We start from the raw sequence: 22,693 nt of genomic DNA on the forward strand, positions 1-22,693 counted from the left end.
AGCCCAGTGCAAAGGCCTCTGGAGGGCTGCTGGAGAAGCCCAGCACACTCACTGTTTTATCATTTCCTTACAAGACTGAGTATGTTTGTAACCTCGTATCTTGCCATTTTGTTTCTTCTCTCTTTCTTCTGAATTAATCAGTACTGCTACAGTATCTTTTGGGATTTAATGATTAGTATCATTGTCCTTATCTTAGCTTCCGTGACTTAAAAAGCACACATTGTGGAAGGTAAACTTCATCCTGTTGCCCTTGCTTCAGTCCCTGTGCCTGTCGCACTGTAGACTGTGGTTAAAAGAGTTGCTGTGTTTGGACATATAGGTGAATATGCACGCATGTGTACACACATACATATTCCTGCAGTTATATGGCCCTCCATACATGTATGTGTGCACACACACACCTCGGCTCTACCCACAAAGGTTTTTTTGTTGTGTTGTGTTGTGTTTTGTAGTTGCCCTAGAGTAGGACCTAAGCATTAGTGCTTTTTTAAAGCATCCAGGTGATATCCATGCAATTCACTGCTTTAGAAAAGTCTAGTCCTCGGCAGGGCAGCACAGCACAGAGCGGGAACCTGAATTCCTGTTGGTGGCCAGAGTGAGAAGCTGAGCTCCCACATGTGCTCTGCAGCTGGAGCACTGAGCATTGTTTTTGAAACATTAAACATTCTTTTACTTCTCCATCTTCTTTCTTGGCACGTGGCATGTCAATGGATAGCTATACTATTCCCCAGATATGATATTTAACAGATTCAAGGGTCTATCCTAATGAATCAGCCCCAGAATGATACTGGTCCAGCAGCTTGAATCGCTTCCAACTCAAACTTCTGTGGCCTCAGAATATGATTAATTGCTTTTCATTGTTACTGTTGTTGGTTTAAACAGACCATAAAACCTGACATCTGATCTCATACATCAGATGCACATAAGCTATGACTGCTGATTGGAAATGCCCTTTCCCTGCACTTCCTTTCCCTTTGTAGTTGTGGCTACAGAACATGCATTTCTTGAAGTTATTGTTAACTTATTGCTAAGCTTCTCTAAGCCCAAGCTCTAGTAAGTACCTTCTGCTCTAGGTTCCTGAATCAAGCCACGAAGCTCTACAACACGACAGCAGTGGTGCCCGTTAACCATGTTTTCTTTACAACCAGCGCCATCACCGCAGGTGAGTTTTGGCTTTCCCAACATAGATGATTCCACCCCCACCTGCATAAGTGAAGTTTCTTTCAGGGTAAATAAGAGATCAAGAAATGGTTAGGTTATAGGAAACTAAGGAACCCATATCCCCCGCCCCCAGCCTGCACCCAGTGTCTGAATTTCCTCCATGACATCCTCCAGGATGGGCCATTCTACAGGCTGTGAATGCTACCCAGTGCTCTTTGTCACCTGAGACAGCTCTTTGTCACCTGAGACAGCTCTTATTCAGAGAGTTCTAATTATTAGAAAGTGTTGCCGGGCACAGTGACACATACCTGTAATCCCAATGGCTCAGGAGGGTGAGGCAGGAGGATCATGAGTTCAAAGCCAGCCTCAGCAAAAGCGAGGTGCTAAGAAACTCAGTGAGACCCTGTCCCTCAATAAAATACAAAATAGGGCTGGAATGTGCTCAGTGGTCGACTGCCCCTGGTTCAATCTCTGGTACCCACATTCCCCGCCTCCCAAAAAAGTGTTTCCTTATACTAGACCTGAAATCAGTTTATTTTTATTATTTTTTAGTTATACTTGGACACAATATCTTTATTTTGTTTATTTTTTTAAGTGGTGCTGAGGACCGAACCCAGTGCCTCACATGTGCAAGGCAAGCGCTCTGCCACTGAGCCACAACCCCAGCCTCGGAAATCAGTTTTATTAAAAATTCAAGACAGTCATCTTTGTTCTGTTCCTGGGAGTCTTCCCCTTACTAGCTCTGCTGATAATCAAAGCAACCAAAAGCCCTCTTGAATCTTGTCTCTGGGGCAGACTTCCTCAATTTCATGAACTCTTCCCTATATTATGCCCCTTACCAGCTTGATCAGAGAGTGGAGTCGTAAAACCAATTTAGCATTCCAGGCAAAGAGAGACAGATAAGCATGGAAATTACTGCCTTCAGTGTTCCAGCCTCCATATTTCTTCTTTTACAGTTTTTATATTTTGGTGAAGAAGTGTTTTTTGGTTTTTGTTTTGTTTTGTTTTGTTTTTTAACATTACAGACACAATAGTGTTCAAAAGTACAAATTTAAAACTTGGTCCAAACTAAAATACAGTAGATTCAAATAGATTCCTTCTAAATTTAATACTGATATGCCCTAGTTCCTTGGCTTATTTACCACCTTCTTGTCTTAGGAGTTTATTTCTCTAAAATTTTGTATTTTGGAAGCAATTGGGGATTACCTGCTTCTGAATTGGTGCATCTTTGTTCTTATCTCATGGCCAACAAATGTGACTGCCATTGGACAGTTTTTTTTTTCTTTATTTTTTAAGTAATAATGTATTTTCTGTTTCCCAAAATTGAACTTTTTATTTAAAGAAAAATTATATCCCAAGACATCTAATTTTTTTTCAGTATTTTGCACTTCCTGATAAAAGATAGTGAGAAAAGATTGTATTTTGTTATGTCCTAGAATTACTGGAAAGTAAAAATTAGACCCAAAAGAGTTATAGACAGGCTGATATCCAGCCTAATAATTAACATAAATATGCAGAAAGATGGGTAAAGAATGCAGTTCCCTGGCTGAAGATCTTCTAGGAGGGCTGCAGGGCTGGGTCTCAATACTCAACACGTGGAGTAATTGGTGAGTCGGGGAGGCTGGGGACTTTGGAAGTGTTGACAGTTCTTCTTATGTTACAAGTAGAATGGAAGTGAAGCTTCTCAACTAACTTCTCTCTGCCTCTGTCACAGGGCATAGCTTAAAGTTAAATATTTGCCTACTAATTAGTCAACTTTTGCTTGTTTTATTTCAATAGCCAGTGCAGATGAGGCTACACTATCAGAGACACCCTCCTGAGGTTGGGTAGATGGTCCCAGCTCCCTAGAACTCAGGTCCATAGTTTTTATCTAGGCCTTACACATGTTTTATACTCTACAATTCTACAACTCAAAATAAAAACACAAATGACCTGATTTTAATGTTCATAGCAATTCAATTCACAATAGCTAAGCTATGGAACCTAGGGTGCCCTTTAATAGAAAGAAAATGTGGTACATATACACAACAGAATATTATTCAGCCATAAAGAAAAATGAAATTATGGCATTTGCCAGTAAATGGGTGGAGCTGGAGGCTATCATGCTAAGTGAAATAAGCCAATCCCCCCAAAAAACAAAGGATGCTGACTCACAATAGGTGGGGGGAGGGGGCAGGAGGAGTGGAGGTTCACTGAATTGGGCAGGGGGGAATGGTGGGAAGGGAGCGAAGATAGGGGATAGGAATGGAAAGACAGTAAAATATCAGACCTTACTTTCCTATGTTCTATATGAATACACAACCAGTGTAACTGCACATCATGTACTACCACAAGAATGGGAAGTTATATTCCATATATGTATGATATGTCAAAATACATTCTGCTGTCATGTGTACCTAAAAAGAACAAATTAAAAAAATGATAGACATAAAATTATCATGTAACCTAATTGGGCACGGTGGTGCACACCTGTAGTCCCGCACCTTGGGAGGCTGGGGCAGGAGGAAAGCAAGTTCAAAGCCAGCCTCAGCAACTGAGCAAGGCCTTAAGCAACTTGGAGAGACCCTGACTCAAAATAAAAAATTAAAAAGTGCTGGGGATGTGACTCAGTGGTCAAGCGCCTCTGGGTTCAATCCCCAGTACCAAAAATCAAAAAAGTAAAAAATCACCATGTAATGTAACAATTCTATTTCTATGTCTGTACCAAGAAAAATGGAAACATAACATCCACCCAAAATATTTTATACCAAGGTCAGAGAAGCTTTATTCATAATAGTCAAAAAGTAAAAGCAACCCAAACATATGAACAGATGAGCACAATGTGTTCTCTCAATGCAGTGGATATCACTGGGCCATAAAAAGGAATGTAGGGCCAAGACATGCGACAGCACAGACGGCCTCTGAAAACATTATCATGAGTTAAAGAAGCCAGACAAGAGTACGTATTAGTAAAGATTCCATTTATGTGAAATGTCCAGAATAGGGATATCCTCACAAAGTAAATTAATGGTTGCCAGGGCTGGTGATGGTGGCTGTTGCAGTAGTAAAGGGGAATAACTGCTGATGGGGTGCTGAGTTTCTCTTTGGGAATGATGAAAATGTTTTTTTTGTTGTTGTTGTTGTTGTTGTTTTTTTTACTGGGGATTGAACCCAGGGACACTTTACATTGAGTACATCCCTAGCCCTTTTTATTATTTTATTTTAATTCTGAGTCAGGGTCTCCCTAAGTTGCCCAGGCTGACTTTAACTTTCAGTCCTTCTGCCTCAGCCTCCCGAATTGCTGGGACTACAGGAATGTGCCACCATCCCTGGCCATGACAAAAAGACAAAAAAAGACTTGATTTTGAAATGCACAAAGGATTGTTTAAATAGATGTTTCTGCAAAGAAAACATAAAATGATCAACAGGCATTGCTGGAAATATGTTCAACATCACTAATCATCAAGGAAATGCAAATCAAAACCACAATCAGATATCACTTCACATCCATTAGAATAGCTGCTATTAAAAATAGAAAATAACACGCGTTGGACAGGATATGGAAAAATCAGAACTCTTGTGCATCCTTGGTAGAATATAAAATGGTGCATCTGTTATAGAAAAATAGTATGGCAAGTTCCTCAAAAATATTTAAAAATTGAATTATCATATAGTCATCAATTCCTCTTGTGGGCACACACCCAGAAGAATTGAAAGCAAGGTCTTAAAGAAATTTGTTATCTATGTTCATAGCGGCAGTATTCAAAATAGCCAAAAGGTAGAGATGGCCCAAGTTCTCATTGACAGATGAGTAGATGAAGAAAATTTGGTATATACATACAATGGAATATTATTCAGCCTTTGACTAGAGGAGATTTTGATATACATCAAACCACAAATAAATCTTGAGGATGTTGTTCTATGTAAAGTAAGTCACAAAAAGAAAAATACTATTCCACTTATCTGAGGTATCTAAAAATAGTCAAATTCCTAGAAACAGAAGATAGAATGGTAGTTGCCAGGGACTGGGGGAAAGAGGAAATAGGGAGTTGTTTAAAGGGAATAGGATTTCAATTTGAAGAGGAAAAGTTCTGGAAATTGGTTGTGAAACGATGTGAATATGCTTAACACTGCTGATCCATACATCTACAAATGATTAAGGTGGTAAATTTTATATTATTTACATCTTACTACAATTTTTTGTTTGAGATGGAGTCTTGCTGTGTTGCCTTGCCTGATCTTGAACTCACAATCATCTCATCGCAACCTCCCAAATAGCTGGGATTACATACATGTACCACTATACCTGGCTTACTTTTTTTTTTTTCTTTGGTACCAGGGATTGAACTCAGGGGCACTTGACCACTGAGCCACATCCCCAGCCCTATTTCGTATTTTATTTAGAGACAGAGTCTCACTGAGTCACTTTGTGTCTCACTTTTGCAGAGGCTGGCTTTGAACTCTTGATCCTCCTGTCTCAGCTTCCTGAGACGCTGGGATTACAGGTGTGCACCACTGCACCAGCTTTACTTTGTTGTAATTTTTTAAAATACAATGTGTGGGGCTGGGGATGTGGCTCAAGTGGTAGCGTGCTGGCCTGGCATATGTGAGGCACTGGGTTCTATCCTCAGCACCATATAAAAACAAATAAAGATATTGTGTCCATCTAAAACAAAAAAAATATTTAAAAAAATTAAAAATAAAATAAAATGTGTTTATACTCTTTGAAACAGAAACTCCATTTCTAGAAACCAATTTTAATGACAAAAAAAATCATAAAACACTGGAGGAAATGTGTAAAAGAAGTTCATTGCTTATTTACTAAAGAACAAGCAATTAGAAACAACTTAAACTGTCCTCAGAAATGAATATTATGAATATAATGAATATTATGGTGCATTAGTTTAGAATAACATGGACACAATAAAATGATAATGAAGAAGTATGTGATAATATGGAAGATGTTTCAGAAATATTCATCCAGTTCTATGTGGCTTCTTCCTGTAAGAAGTCCATTCTCAGAGTAAGGAGATAAGGTTGAGGCTGAGAAAGCTTTGTCTCCTGTGAGCGGGACTCCTCTTGTTCACAGTGGGGTCTCCATCACCCCCAACAGCAGTGCACAGGAGACACTCGGTAAGTACTCATTGACTGGCTAACAAAGCTAGCTCCTGACACAAAAACTCTGATTCCAGGTGCTTCATACACTAAGGATATCTTGTTTAACAAAACCCTACAAAGGTTTTAGGACCTCAAACTAACAAGGAATCATTGAGACCAACAGGGAGAGAAGAAAAGTTCCTCAAAATAAATCCTGCATGCTTTCTTGCCATCGCCTAGGAAGGGAGGCCAGAAGGAGGACATGAGAGCAGTTAGCAGAGGAAAATGAAGCGGGGGCAACACCCCAGTGGCCAGTGTTTTCCTGTACCTGTATGGGCATGTGACCAGGCTGGCAGACCACAGGGCATAGCCAAGAGTGACAGAGGGGCTACAGCTGCTGGCCTGAGGTGGGCCTGCCATGTCAGTGACCCCATGGTTCACCCAGACTCTCAGGCCAGGTGCTGACCCTGATCTAAAATCATAGGTGGAATATGGTCCCTAGACTTTTGTTCTCTTGTATATTCTGGTGAGAAATTCTTGGACTGGGTAATTCTGTGCCTGGCTTGCAAACTTATGTCAAGCCAGGCACAGTGGGTTGTGTCTATAATCCTAGCAACTCGAGAGTCTGAGGCAGAAAGATCACAAATTTAAAGCCAGCCTCAGAAACTCAGCAACTTAGCAAGAGCTTGTCTCAAAATAAAATAAAAAGGACAGAAGATACAGCTCAGTGGTAAAGCACCCCTTGATCCAGTCCCCCATACCAAAAAAAAAAAAAGAAAAAAGAAAAGGAAACCTTTTGTCAATTGTGTTGATTTTATAATAATTATAATCATATTACATAAAATCTACAAGTCTCTGTTCCTTTGGAATAATTTTAAATGTAAGTGTGGCATGCAAATTTTTTTAAAAATAAACTACTGAATGTGCATTTTAAGGATAGCCATATTTAGACATATTTACATAATTCTAGAAATAATGTGTAACTATTGTAAATACTCCTACCCTAAAATTAATTCTGTATTCTATTCCTATATAGGTATCATATTTTACCAGGAATTCCGTGGTGCCGCTTTTCTCACTGTATTTATATATCTTTTTGGGTGAGTAAATGCCTCAGAAGTAAGGTATGTGAAATTCTATTACTTTTAATAGGATTTTTGGCATTGCACCTGAAGTATAGAAAATTGGAAAATAATGTAAGAAACACCAGTTTCCTGCACTCCTAAAAGAAACATATTTTTCAACTTAACACCTTTCACAGGGCTCAGTGTCTTTGGCTTTTGATTTAGGTATCTCCCTGAGGGTCCTAAAGCATTGGTGATTTTCAGTGCCAGCCAAAGTTGAGATTAAACTCACTGGCCTTTGTAGTTACTCCACCTTTTACTACTGTACCAGACCTACCTCACTCTTGGGAACCCCGAGATTAGATCTCAATTAGAGGATGCTTCTAGGAATCATCCTAGAATAAAAGACCAAGACAGGAGCAGATCCCTAGATTTGGACCTAGGAGCATCAAGTCGATCCATTCCTCTCTTAGAGTGGCCAGCTCCATGCTTCCTAGAAATCTGAGGGACACATCACTAGCCTTGCTGGCATACAGAGCAGAACCTTGACAAGATACAGCCAATGTATAGAAGCTTCCATTGGCTTCAAGTGGCATTCCATTTGATCTGGTATTCAGCATGACCATTGTTATGCAAACTTGAGCCTAAACTATTTTCAGCATAGGAAACCATCTATCTTGAAAATTCAATTTCATAAGACATTTGGGCGAGGCCAAACTTCTGGGGTCTGGAAACTATGACTACTCTTATGGCCAAGGACAACGAGATTTCTTAGAAAATTAAGGAATAAATTGTTTTTGCACTTGTGTTTGCATGCCAGTAATGGGTCTGGGCATGCATGGATAGAAAACGAGACCTAGTGTCTACCCAAAGGGCTTAGCGACTGAATTAGCCTCCAGATGGTAAAAACCTGGGGCAGAGATTTATTGGAAGCTGCCCAAGTCTTGGTTCTGGGTACAAATATTATTGGCTCCAACAATTAAGACAACTTCTAGGCAGCTTACCATGAGAAGCAGGATAAACAAAACTGATGGAATTTATGTCATCATGTAGGATATGGAGCTCAGTTATTTAATACCATGAGCTGTTTCAGCGTTCCTTTGTTCTTTATTAATATTTTTTCTTACAGGTGCTTTCTGTCATTTCTTGGTGTGTTTTTGGTCACAAGAAATCAAGAAAAGGAACATCTGCAACAGTCCTATATTGATTTTGGAGATATTCCTGGTAAAAATATATAAATATATTCTCTTGTTTATAATAGAAGCTTTTATCCTTATAAGTTAACAATTGTTGGTATTATTTGGTGGTATGGAGTTAATATAAAACATAATTCTTACCCTCAAAAAAAGTACACTTAATGATGAAGCAAAGGTGATGTTTTCAGTGTAAATGTTAATAATAATTTATGGAATGTCAGTTTTGCATAGATCTGGGGATTTAGGGTTTTTTTTTTTTTCTTAGAGTGTAAAAAGATAGGGGAAACATGTGGGAAATGGCTACCAACAGCAGATCCCTGCCACTTGGAGAGGCTTTGGAGATACATATAAGGACTGAAGGTTAGGCTGCTAAGGAACATCACTCCTAGGGGAGACTGAGGTGGCCTGTGAACCATGTGCCAAAAGTGACATCGTCACAGCCTCCAGAACAGGAGGGCTTCTCCTCCCTTGTCCCCTCATGCATCTAGATTGGGTTAACATGCATCCTCTTTCCGGTTCTTCTTCCCTCACATTCACCACTTGGCTAGGGATTTGGGGTGACCTCTCCCTAGGTTGCTTCTCTCGTTTCCAGGTAGGAAATAGATTCTCAGAGCCTCCTCCACCATTCAGTAGGCAAAACCCACTAAAGCCTCATCCCTAAGACTGAGAAATCATGGCCCTGGGCAATGAATCCTGTGTTCTTTTTTCTGTGTGAGCCATCTTATCAGCCAAAAAGCATTCTGGGCAATCATAGGCATCTGTGGCAAGGGTATGCATTAGAGACAACTTGTTTGGGAACCAAACCCAGGGTGTGGGGACCACTTCAAATTGCATTCCATGAAAACATTAGACTGTCAAAGCGTAGGAAGGCTCTGATGGTCCACATTTGTCCACACCATTATTTTTAATTCTGTTTTCCACTTCGTAAAGCCCCATATAGAGGAGCAGCTTTTGAAGGCTCCATGAAAGTCTGTTTTTTCTGTGTTGTCATATGCTTTAGACTAGACATGGAAAAGAGGACAAAGCCCTGGGGAGAAAGGTTTGGAGATGAGTGAGTGCTTCACACGAATCTCCTGACTGGCCAACCGATTTCCATGCCCAGCTTGGGGTCGGGAGACAGCTCTCTCACATGGACAGTGCGTGACCACACACCAAGTGACATGGACTTCCTTGGGCCTTTCTTCCTTGACGGTTATCTTTTCTGTTTAGAGGGTGACCACATAGTACTTTAAAAATAAATAAAGGGGAATAAAATGTGGCCTAGACCAAAGAGAAATTATTAGGGTTTTTTTTTCTTCCGTAAGGCTCAAAAAGATTTTTTTTTCTATGATTATTATCTCCACAGGGAAACAAACGTCGGACAAAATACAACCAGATTCAAATGGCTTATCCTATGGAACCTTGCCTGATGGAAGTGACTCAACAAAGAGCCAAAGTGGAGAGAAGAAAGAGGTCTAAAGTGCCCAGAGGGATGGCTGTGGGCCTGTTACTCGATACCACCTTTTTAAAAGATTGCACATGTTCAATTTGTGTCAGCAGCTATTTCATGCTGACATGTGCTCACATTAGTTTCAGCCCTTCCCCACTGTGGACAATCAGAGCCTTCCTACGCTTTGACAGTCTAATGTTCTCATGGAATGTAACTCGAAGTGTTCCCCACACCCTGGAACTCTCCCTAGTGATCATCTAACCAGCTAGATCTTAATTGGGGCCTGAATGCTCAAGCAGGAATGTCACACAAAAATGTGCCTTCGAAATCCGGTCATAGGAGGCAAAGGTTGCTTCTCCCACGTGGCTTGTAGGCTATTGCTTGGCTTCAGAAGACCCCTTAGCCCGGCAACCTCAGTCCTGAAAGAAAGTTCTAGGGTACCTTTTATGAGCCTCCCATACAGAGCTCCCCTTTTCATTCCTGAATTAGAAAGGCAACTCGTCTTTTCTGAAAACTAACCCTTAAAATCCTCCTTTGAAAAGAAAGGGCCTCTGTAAAATGAGAATTTATAAGTGTCATTCTGCAGTGGTACCATAGCAGAATTCAAAGACTGGTATGACGGACTATTTTAAGCCTAAAAAAAATTTTAAAAATAGGACTGTGCTCATTTCCATAACACATATTCTAAAATTGGAACAGTACAGAGCATGGCCCCTGGGCAAGGATGACAAGTGAATCTGTGAAATGTTAAGGGGGGAAATTAATTAGGACTAATGGCTGTTTATTTTTAATAAAAATGTAGAATGATGGCATTTTCTTCAGCCATATGGTCCTATTATACTTGAATTGAAACTGAAGAAAAACTATATTCTATGCCTTTAACTGTTACAGATTTTATGATTTATCAGGTGGGTTTATGTTTTAACTTTCAACACAAGTCTCAAAACTCACATTTGGATTCATAGTGATATTTGCACTATACTCCATTTCTTTCTCAAGTCATTGTCTCAAACCTAGTGGATTCTTCTAGGAAGGTTATGACGGGAGACCTAGCTTTCAGCCTTTTGGGAGAGGGGATTTAACCCAGGTGCAATTTATCACTGAGCCACATCCCCAGCCCTTTTTATTTTATATTTTGCTTAGTAAGCAATCACTAAGTTGCTCAAGCCATTGTGCCTGGCTGGATTTCAGCTAGTTAAATCTGCCCAGTAGGGCTCCTGTGCCCTTAATGGCTTTTCAGCTGCTATTAATCCCAGGTCTACTAAGATAGTTCGCAGGTAGAATCCATAGTAATATCTGTTGTTTATAACCTACCTAACATTTAAATGAGAAGAAAAGAGGAAGACTTAATTGTAATCAAATAATGAAGCCCTATCCCTAATGATATTTCAAAACCTTCAGATCACTCCTGACCTGTTGAGTCTGATATTGTTCCAGCCAGTGGTCTCTCATTAGTGTAGGAGTTCAACTCAGAGCTAGGGGGATTGCAATCTTAACTGCTTTTAGTTTTGTTCTTCATCCTAACCTATACTCATTTATGAGATAAGGAGGTACCAGGGATTGAACTCGGGGACACTTAACCACTGAGCCACTGTTTCGTATTTCATTTAGAGTCTCACTGAGATGCTTAGTGCCTCACTTTTGCTGATTTTGGCTTTGAACTTAGGATCCTCCTGCCTTAGCCTCCCGAGCTGCTGGATTACAGGCATTTGCCACTGTGCTTGCCTAACCTATAATCTTTTTCTTTATTCTGAAGCTTTTTATTATAAAATAAAGGCCTGCTAAAATATAGAAATGGATTAAAAGAATATAAAATTAAACATAATTTCCTTATTCTAAAAACAGATTTGTGTGAATAATTCCAGAAAATGTCTATACTAACCCACACTGTTGACCAGACTGGCCAAAATTAGCCACAAAGAAGAGAGATGCAAATCTATCAGCAGTGTACAAAAAATAGCCCGGAGCCCATGTGTGTCTGGCCTCTGAACTCCTGGTAACAGTTTTTGCCATTGTGGAAAGTGTCCCATGGTTCAGAGTCAGCAGTTGTCTAATTTATGGCACGTTGTGCTGAATGGGCACGGCATGTTGACACTGGGAGGCACAGCTGAGAAGTGTGTCTGGGGCCGTAAACTACAGCTTTCTGGTGAATCTTGAAACTGGTTAGGATTGGGAAACAATTAGACTGAAGAGTTTTACTTGAAGTAGGACTCCATTTATAGCTAGAGTGCACAGTTTTGAATATTGTATAATTTTGCAGACACAAGCACAGCACCAGTATTTACAGGCCACCAACACTATTAAAAGTACTAAGAAATGACATTGATTTATATAATCCAGCAATGCTTTAGAAATCCAGATTACATAGAAAATACACACAGATCTAATTTTATTTTCCATATTGGTGCCCCAAAGTAAGGTGAATCGTAGGAGTTTTAGTGTACTGACTTGTGGGATTTTTAAAAGTACTAGTGCATGACAATAAACAAAACCAATCTAGTCCTCCCTTGGCATGTAAGTTGGGGACCTTCAGCCAACATTTGGCTCATCTGACTATTTGTCTAGACCAGTGATTGGCAAACTTTTTCAGTAAAAACTCAGAGAGTAAATATTTTGGGGTCTGCGTTGTCCATACGATGTCGATCCTAAATACTCAACTCTGCCATTGTAGCACAAAAGCATCCGCAGACAATATGTAAACAAATGAGCATGGCTATGCTCCAGTATAACTTGATTTATAAAAATACACCAATCCCTGGGCTATAGTTTGCCAACCCTTGATCTAGACTCCTCTACCCTTGCCCTGCAAGTTTTTTCTATTTCTTGGACATCAAAGATTTTTAAAAATAACATTTCATTGTTCATGATAAATCAGAAACCATGGGAGTGTCTTGATAGTTACATTAGGGTCTTTTTTCTCATTTAAGAAATAAATGAGAGCACGAGTTTATTCTTGGAGTTCAAGTTTCTCACTTTGGAAGGCAGTGATTATTTTGCAGACACCACTCATTATATACTGGAAGAGCCTCTCCAATCCCACACCCCAAGTTGAAATCTTTGTACATTACCTTTTATGTAGTAAACTAAAGCAGAGGTCTTTATCATCTGATTGTTTTTCAGTTTAAATGTTGGTTTTTCTGATTGCTGTAAGACGTTCTTTACCAGAATCCCTTGAAAACTAATGCAAGAAAAAATTTCTCAGGCAGCAGCTCAGAATGTACACACACACACACACACACACACACACACAGAGCCCTGGAGATTCCATTCTGTGGCAGAAAAGAGAAGAGACAGATTTCACAAATGAGTGCAATTTTAGTGCTATTAAAGAGTAATGGTGGTAATGTGTAAGTCTGGCTCCAAAGGAAGCAGGTGCCATTGTGGCCATGACTCAAATGGATAGAAATGTCAAGCCAAGTTCCTAAAGCCAAGAGTCTTCTTTGCACTCCTTGTTCCCGAGCACAGCGCATCCAGGAATGGTGACGGTACACACTCAGCCACTCTGAAGGCTGCCTCACGCCTGCCAATTTAATAGTGATATGATGGACATAAATATAGCAGTTACTAAAATGAACCTTCCAATACCCTTCCAAACTGCTTTACGTAAACTCCGTTACTTTGGCTGGTTACTGAGCCAATCCTTGATGGGGGCAGCTGCAAACCTAACGCACGTGTTTGGCACCAGTGAATATGAGTTCTTTAGTGAGGTTGCTAGATAAACACCACACATTTTGAACTATTAGAACAAGATCTCAAAATTGAACCCAACATGATTGTGTGAGGAATTTCGAGGCTGCTTCTAATCGTTAGACTCATCAACAATGGTCTGGCTCTTATTATGGCCATCTTGAAGTAAAAAAATAAAATAAAATAAAATTCCACACATACATGGTTTCCATGCAAATATAGACCAGTCTCGGGCTATTAAACATAGTATTTTAGCAATTGTGGTGAATGCAAGGAAGAGCCCTTCCCACCCAGGAATTCTTGAGTCTGTCCCCTTTCTCACCAGCCTCAGGGTACCACACAACATGCTGTCCCCATGCCAGGAGAACAAATCAGTTACAGGAGCTGTGGCCCAACTTATGAGACATTTTTTTGCTAGAAAGGGAGGCAGCTCCTTCAGTGTGGATCCCTATTGAGAGTTAATGAGTCCCAACCACAATGTAAAAGAGGAATATCAATCCCAATATCAAATGTGGTGTTTCAGGGTACACCCAGCTGGGCCAGGCATTGCTGAGAGTTTCACAGAGTCCCAGGCAAGATGCAAGATAGTCTTGGTGTTCCAGGAAAGAATCTCCTTCCCAGGGCGCTGGCAAGTGAGACCGAAGGAGCCAGTCCGTTCCTGATGGGACCAGTTCGCATGGACCAAAGCCACTTTGCACATTTGAGCTGCTGCTAGCCAGACATGAGCCAGTCCTTCCAGCACGCATGCAGCTCGCTTCCAGAGCCTTTTCCCTCATGGTTCTAATTTGAAAACCAACCTCAGAAATTTTCTGAGGTTTGGGCTCTACTCCCTTTGTCCAAAGCGCCTCACCTAAACCTTCTAAACACATGCATGAACAAGGAGATGAATCAGCTCCAGAGCTCTTGATCCATGGACTCCAAGCTTAGGCTATTTTCTTGATTGTGGACTATTCACCCAATGACCAGATGCCTCACACTTAGCAAATATTCATAAATTCATAACAGTCTCAGACATAATTGATTACTTACTGTTTTTAATGTGTTTGGTTTTTTTGTGTTTGTTTTTAGAACCATTTTAGTTTTGCTTCTGCAAAATTGACCAGAAGGTACAGAGATTTCCTGTTCCCACACTTGCTTAGTCTCCCCCATGACCAACATCGCCCATCAGAGTGATATACTTGTTACAATTGATGGACCTACGTTGACATATCACTGACACTCAGAGTCTCTACATTAGGATTCACTCTCGCTGGTATGCATTCTCTAAGTTTGGACAATGTACAGTGTCATGTGTCCATCATTATAGTACTCCCTTGTGTCCTGCATATTCATTCCTTCCCCTCCCAACCCTGGATCTTTTCACTGTCTCTGACGTTTTGACGTATTGTTGGAATCATACAATGTATTAGTCTTTTTAGTCTGGCTTCTTTCATTCAGTGAAGTGCATTCACTCCCTTCCCATGTCTTTTCACAGCTTGCTAGCTCATTTCTCTTTAGTGCTGAATAATATTCCATTGTCCAGATGTGCTACAGTTTATTGATCCATCCATCTACCAAAGGTCACCTTGGTTGCTTCCAAGTTTATGGATATTAGGAAATGTTTTAAAATGTTTTAAACATGAAGACCAGCTTCTCAGGAGCTTACCATCTACTCAGAGAAGTAAAGGCTACTGTTTACCACATCATTGCTGTGTGCAGGCACTGTGCTTGGGCTTTTACTTGAGTTATTCATTTAATCCTTATAATTTCTCTGTCAGGGAGGTCTTTGTCTCCACTTTACATGAAAACTAAGACAAGGGACTAGATTAGAATAAGTCAAGAGAGCTGGGCATGGGCTGGGGATGTGGCTCAAGCAGTAGCGTGCTCGCCTGGCATGCATGCAGCCCGGGTTCGATCCTCAGCACCACATACAAACAAAGATGTTGTGTCCACCAAAAAATAAAAATAAAAAATAAATATTAAAATTCTCTCTCTCTGTGTCTCTTTAAAGAGAGAGAGAGAGAGAGAGAGAGAGAGAGAGAGAGAGAGAGAGAACGCCGCGCTGGGTATGATGGTGCACACCTGTAATCCCAGTGGTTTGGGAGGCTGAGGCAGGATGATTGTGAGTTCAAAGCTAGCCTCAGCAACAGCAAGGTGCTAAGAAACTCAGTGAGATCCTATCTCTAAATAAAATAGGGCTGGGATGTGGTCAGTGGCTGAGTGCCTCTGAGTTCAATCCTGGTCTCCACTCCCCCACCCCAAAAAAAAGACAATAAGTCAAAAGAGGCATCTGAGGCACAACATTTGAAGAAGTTCATGAAAATCTTACTTTCAGGAGGTAAGAGTGAATAACTCCTTAAATCTTGTGATCTAGACTCCTTACGGTGTCCTGGACCTAACAAGAGGGGTTAGGTGACATGACTGGTATCATTCAGCTGGCAAATAGCAGCTGGGATTTGAACCTGGGACATCTAACTCTTACCTCTGGTGTCAGTGTACCTATAGTGCACAGTAGAATGTCACAACAGCCTTAGGAAACTTGAACAACACAAAGGATACAGGAGGTAAGAGATAAAGGTCAGAAGACAGTCTTCAAAGGAATTGAAATTGTAGTGGTTAAATGGTGGCCTCAAAATAGATATGTTCACTTCTAAACCCTAGACCATGGGAACATGCGTGGCCTTATTTGGAAAAAATCTTCTTGGCAAAAGTAATAAAGTGAAGGTTCCTGATGAGATCAGCCTGGGTTACCTGGGTGACCCCTAAATCCAGTAAGTGTCCTTTGAGGAGAGAGAAGACAGGAAGATGCAGACACAACAGACAAAGTCCTGTGAAGACAGAGGAGGACACTGGATTCATGAAGCCACAAGCCAATGAATCCCTGTAGCCCCAGAGACTGGAAGAAACAAGGAAGGATTCTTTAGAGACTTCAGAGGGAGTACTGCCCTGCCTACACCTTGGCCTCCAGAAGAGAATAAATTTCTATTTTTTTTTTCAAGTCCCAAGTGTGTGGTAATTTGTTGTGGTGACCCTAGGAAATAAACCCAGGGGTGGAGCTGGTCTTTGAAGCACAGGTAGAATTTAGATATCAGAGAAGGCTCTGTGATCATGGAAGCATCTGAGTAGCAGCCTGGTAAACGCCTCTGATGTGGGGTCACATGAAGAGGAAGACAGCGAGGTAAGACCAGAAAAGCAGCTCAGAAGCCCTCAAGTAGCAGCTCCGCTATAGATCAAGAGTCTGGCCTCGATTGGGAAAGTAAATTATGGCATTTACTTCATTTCTGGGAGTGCAGGATGAACCATCCAATCATAATCAGTCTCTTTTCAGAAACTCTTCCATCAGTATTCAATGTTTCCCCTGCATCCTTAGCCATTCACTATCAATACAAGATGGTATGATAAGTGTTCTTGAAGTAAAGATTGGATTCAAACTGTGCATTTGTGGTCCCTCAACCCCCAGCAGATCCTGGGCCTCGTCTCGAGGATCATTCCAACTTTGTTATTTTTTAAAGATGTAGTGATCCCGACAAGGGGTCATTTAATGATTGGGCATCACCACGTGAGAAAAAGGGAGACAGAAAGGGACACCAAGGGGGCTGGAGGCAGAATGGGAACTCATTTTCAATGTAGAAAGAAAGATTGGTCCCAGAGGCAAGAAGAACCCAGGGCACAAAAGCAAATGAGCCCTTTCAACACCTCACTCCTCAGCTGGTTCCAGCAGGGAGCGTAAATCTGAACAGGTGGGTCTTATGGCAAAACCAGAAAAATGAACAAGGGCACAAAGAGGCTCCTCCAAGCGCCACACCTCCCCCAGACTCTTGCCACCTCAAGCCAAGCTAGGAATTCCTGTGTCCACTTAAGCCTCGGCCATTCTGCCTTCAGGAACCAGGTGGGCACCCTCAGGAAGCCTGGCCATTGACCATCTTCATCCCTCGGCATCAGATCTCAGGGTGGCAGCCTGGGACCCCTCTTCCCAGCTGCTGATGGGAAAACAGGCTCCTGCGGAAGAGGGCAGACATCTGTCACCGGGGCACGGGGTGGCCTCGCTGGCCGTTCCACCAGCCTGCTCTAAAGCAAACCACCTGTTTCCTGCCCGAGCTCAAGCCCCAGCTTTCCAAGGTCTCCGCAAAGAGAGAACGCGTCCAAGCCACGGCTGAGGAATGATGGCCTTGGCACTGACTCCAGCGAGATTTGTTGTTCACTAAGGAGTTTTGTGGAATCCAGACTCATTTTCCACTGAAACAAGGGAAAGTAAAGACGGCACCAAATAAAAATAGCTTCCCGGAGCTTCCTGTTTACTCTGCTCGGCTGATTCTCCGCAGCCGGGGGGGCTTCACTGGAATATCTGGGTACAAAGTCCCTCTGCAAAAGACCCCTGAAAATGATGATTTTTTTTCCTTTCATGTTTCTATTTCCCTCCCTTTTGTTCCATGTAAATTTTTTTTGGGGGGGGGGGTCTTTTTGTTGTTGTTAATTCCCAAATCTCCCTTTTCTAGTCCCATTTAGAGGGACACAAGGTTACTGGGTGCTATCCACCTCTGGTGACCCCATGATCTCATTTATAAAGTAGAGCTAACTCTGCCTGGCTTGCTGAGTCACAAAAGGAAGACGTAGGAGAAGAGTAGGTGACACAAGGGCTGTGGAAAGAGGGGTCTGTGCCTGGCACCAAGACTTTACGTTCCCCTTTAGGATAATGCACATGCATGAGAAATCAGAGAGGACCTGAGGTGACAGGCAGATGAAGCTCATCCGGGAGAAATGAGCAGGTCTGCTCCAGACATCAGGCCTCACAACGTGCAAGTGGTCGTAAAGCCCTTTCCTGAAACCATCAGGACATCAAGCACGTTTGAGGAGAAGGTCTGACTGACGAACGAGACATTCCTGGGTGGGCCGTGGGTGACAGGTCTTTGCTGCAAACTAGTATTTGGCCCCCTTCTCACGGCCCACGTGCTGAACATGTTGTCTTGGTCCAAAAGCAAAGGGAACAGCTTCACTTTCCTGACTGATTCTTACACCACAACAATAAAAGTTCATAATGGAAAAAACATTTATCCCATGGCCCGGGACACTCTAGGCAAGCAGAGAATTGGATCTACATTTTATCAAATTGCTGAGAGCAAACCCAAGCTTGTTAACTGATTTTTATGAATGATTGAAACAGCAAAGCAGATTTATTTGATTTTCATAATTTAAAAATTGACAATTGCATAAATATCTTTCCAAACCGGGCAGGATGAAAGCTATGCTGTTTTTGAGAGGAACAGAAGTGGAATGAAGTCACAAAAAAAGCCAAACAGACATGAGAACTGTCCCCTGAGAAAGAAACATTGAAGTCTTAACCCCATTATCTCAGATGTGATCTTATTTGTAAATAGGATCTTTAAAGAGGCAATCAAGTTAAAAACAAGCTCTGATCCAGTATGACTGATGTCCTTACAGAATTTGGACAGGGACTGGAGGCCGGGTAAAGCCAAGGAATGCCTACGGCCACCAGAATTGAACAGAGAAATGAGGAAAGATTGTCTCCCACAGCCTTCAACAGGAACCAACCCCAATGACACCCTGACTTTGGACTTCTAGACTCAAGACAGAAAGATGGTAAATCTCTGTTCTTAGATCCCCCCAGACTATAGTACTTTGTCACAACAGATGAAGCAAAGTAATATAAAGACCTGTGTGTCCTGTAGCTCCCAGCAGCTATGGCTCTGGGCTATGTTGGGGGAACTATGGGGCCTATGGGGCATGTCTTGTTGGGAAGCAGAAATCCCCCACCCCCTTCCATTGCAAAAGTCAAAAAGTCAAGACTCCCTGTCCCCAACCTGGCACGTTGATGCTCTATCTCAGAATATAAAAACTGGAGCATGAGCAGTTTCAAATGTACTCTTCAGCCACCAGCAGGGGTGATTCCAATGTGCAATTGCAGTGGTATCAGTGGCACCACTCTGCATTTGCTAGAAGCCTGACCTTGCTCACAGGTCCAGCCATTTGATTTTACTTAGTTGCTGCCCCTTTTTCCATGCCTAATTCATGCAGGCTTCAGATTGTGTGAACTTCCCAACATACAGTCAAATCTGTGCCATCAAGTTCAGCAGGACCGGCTTTCCACCCTCTGCTTAACCTCTGCCTCTGGACATCTTAATCTCCGTACTGATGTCCAAAGACAAACTCATCACCTTTATCCTCCCTTTCTTCTGCACCCCCACCCCTCCACACACACCGACATCTGTGAGTGGTGCCTCTGTGTTCCTCAGCCTTCACATAACAGGCAGCAAACAACCCTCCTCCCCAGCCTCTACTCACATCCCCCTTCTTCCCTGTCCTCCAGCCCTCATAATAAATATCTTTGCATATCTTTCTAAACCTGTCAGGATGAAAGCCATCCTGTTTTTTTAGAGGAAGAGAAGTGGAATGAAGTCACAAAAAAACAAACAGACATGAGAACTGTCCCACCTGAAATACCCCCATTAGTCTGACCCATTTTCAACTTCCCAGATTCATGTGATCCCTGTGGGCTGGGGAGGCATCTTGGATAGAAGAAGCCCAGGTCCTGCTCCATGCTTCACCCATGCTACCCTTCTGCCCTAATTACCCTCCTGCCCTACTCTCTGTTGGAATCTATCCAAACTTTAAAACCCATCTCCAATAGAGATGATGGTTTTTTTTTTTTCCTTTCTTTTTCTGGGGGTTGGAGGGTGATTGAATGCAGGGGTGCTTCACCACTAAGCCACATCTCCAGCCCTTTTAATTTTTTTTTTTTTTTTGAGACAGGGCTAAGTTGCTTAGGGCCTGGCTAAGTTGGTGAGGCTGGCTTTGAACTTTCAATCCCTCTGCCTCAACCTCCCAAGCTGCTGGGATTACAGGCGTGAGCATCTGTACCTGACCATAGATGATGATTTCCATCAACCAAGATGCTCCTTCCTTCCTTTGAATTGCCCCTACATTTGAGGCTACGACTCTGAGTTCCTTCCACCTTGAATTACAGTAATCTGCATGCTCATCTGGTTCCTGTTAAGCAGTTACTGCTGTTTGTGGAACAGCAGTGGCCACAACTCATCTCCATCTCCAACATCACCACCATCCTTCCTACCTGGATTATTGCTTCAGCACCTAACTGGTCATTTGGTAGAAAATTCCAAGAAAAAAGACCCAACGTAGTCTGACCTCCATGACTTCTCTGTCCCCACTGACTCCCCCCTGTTCCTGGAAAGCACCCAGCCTTGAGGCCTTTGCACAAGCTGTTTGATCAAGCTAAACCCCTCAGCTGCTTTAAGTCTTTGCTCAAATGTCACCTTCTCAAGGAGGCTCAGCCTGACCCCCTTATTTGAAACGCTACCTCTACCCAGCACCCTCAATCCCCATCACCCTGCTTTCTTCCTTCTCTCCATAGCACAGACCAGCTCCTGAAATACTGTCTAATTTATGTATTTATGACGGGTACTGTTCATTGTTTGCATCTCCATCTGCCGGGTTGCTCACGACTAAGACACTCAGGGGTCACTCAGGGGAACTGGGCTAAATGGGCTGCGCAAAATAACCACCCAAGAGACAGAAATACATTTTTTCTTTGGGGGTGCTGTTATGGGTCCTCTGAACTTGAGAGGGGGGGGGAGCGCACGTGCACACTGCTGACCCCTTTTGTTGAGGAGAAGCTATTCAAATGAGGCAAGGGGTCAGGTTTCAAGGGGCTGAGTCCAGCTTCATGATGTCTGCTGTCAGCAGGTTGACTGACACCTGGGTAGGCCACACCCAAGGGCACTGTAAGAGAAGGGGACACACAAAAGGCACTTCCATGGAACCATCTATCCTAAACAGGACAATCTGTTCCTTTGTTATATTACAAAGGAACAGATGAGCATAGCTCCACCCATGGGGAGGTAGGAAGGCATGCCCATGCACGAAGACACAGTCACTCAAATCCTGCAAGACCACCGGGGCTGTCTAGCAGCGTGGCCTTTGCAGGATGGCCATCGCAGGATGCCACATCGCTCAGCAGGGGAGTGGACTCAGTCACGTGCTAGTCGGTCTCCCATATCCACCCCACCTGCCACAAGGTCAGCCTCTCAAGAACAGGGCCCTCTTCTGTTACACTCACTGGTGTATCCCATTAACCTGTTCATGGAAGGTGCTCAATACAGACATACCTCAGTTGTATTGTAGAGTTGGTTCCTGACCACTGCAATAAAGTAAATGCCACGATAAAGTGATTAATCCGAGTGTTTTTGGTTTCCCAGTGCATACAAATTTATGTGTACACCATCCTTAAAGTTAATTAAGTGTGCAATACCATCATGTATATAAAACAATGTACATGAATTAATTAAAAATATTTTGTTTCTAAAAATTGTTAATGATCATTTGAGCCTTTGGTGAGCCATCATCATTTTGGTGGTGGAAGGTCTTGCCATGACACTGCTCAGGGTGGTTGGTCGCTGTAGCAAGTTCTTAAAATAAGACAACAGTGACAGGTGCTGCATTGAAAGACTTTTCCTTTCACAAGGGATTTTCTGTAGCACGCAATACTGTCTGACGGCATCTTATCTGTGGTACAATTTCTTTCAAAATTGGAGTCTATTCTCTCAAAACCTGAGGCTGCTTTACCAACTAAGTTTATGGGATATTCTAGATCCCTGTTCACAGCATCTTCACTGGGATAGATTCTGCCTCAAGAAACCACTTCCTTTGCTTGTTTGGAAGAAAGGTTTATCATGAGATGCAGCAATTGAGTCACATCTCCAGGCTCCACTTCTAATTCTAGTCATCTTGCTATTTCCATCACGTCTGCGATTACTTCCTCCACTGCAGTCTCGGACCCCTCAAAGTCATCCATGAGGGTTGGGATCAAATTCTTTCACTAACTATAAATCCCTGTTAATACTGATTTTTTTTTTAAATACTGGGAATTGAGCCCAGGACTGCTCTATCACCAAGATACACCTCTCAACCCTCACCCCTGCCTTTTAATTTTTTAAATTTTGAGTCAGGACCTCACTAAGTTGCTCAGGGCTTTACTAATTCAGTTAGTCTGGCCTCCAACTTGCAATCCTCTTGCCTCAGCCTTCCAAGTCCCTGGGATTATAGGTATGTGCCACCTCACCCAGCAA

The 22,693-nt window shown here is 42.2% G+C and overlaps 1 protein-coding gene and 1 non-coding gene across 3 annotated transcripts in view; both read left to right on the forward strand.

The window, feature by feature from the left end:
• Nucleotides 1-13,035, forward strand: part of Nipal2 (NIPA like domain containing 2) — a 79,875-nt gene extending 66,840 nt beyond the window's left edge. For both annotated transcript variants that reach the window (XM_078016886.1, XM_078016887.1), the window contains 4 exons: nucleotides 1,074-1,162; nucleotides 7,274-7,337; nucleotides 8,431-8,525; nucleotides 9,843-13,035. In XM_078016886.1, the coding sequence (XP_077873012.1) occupies nucleotides 1,074-1,162; nucleotides 7,274-7,337; nucleotides 8,431-8,525; nucleotides 9,843-9,955 (361 nt within the window). In that variant the 3' untranslated portion in view covers nucleotides 9,956-13,035. The remainder of the gene's footprint in view (nucleotides 1-1,073; nucleotides 1,163-7,273; nucleotides 7,338-8,430; nucleotides 8,526-9,842) is intronic.
• LOC120883797 (U6 spliceosomal RNA) lies at nucleotides 10,587-10,691 on the forward strand. Its single transcript, XR_005725993.1, has one exon. It is a non-coding gene; the product is annotated as a U6 spliceosomal RNA (small nuclear RNA).
• Nucleotides 13,036-22,693: the final 9,658 nt, after the last annotated feature.

Source organism: Ictidomys tridecemlineatus, chromosome 7 (assembly GCF_052094955.1).
Source record: "Ictidomys tridecemlineatus isolate mIctTri1 chromosome 7, mIctTri1.hap1, whole genome shotgun sequence".
In the NCBI taxonomy this organism is placed as follows: Eukaryota; Metazoa; Chordata; class Mammalia; order Rodentia; family Sciuridae; genus Ictidomys; species Ictidomys tridecemlineatus.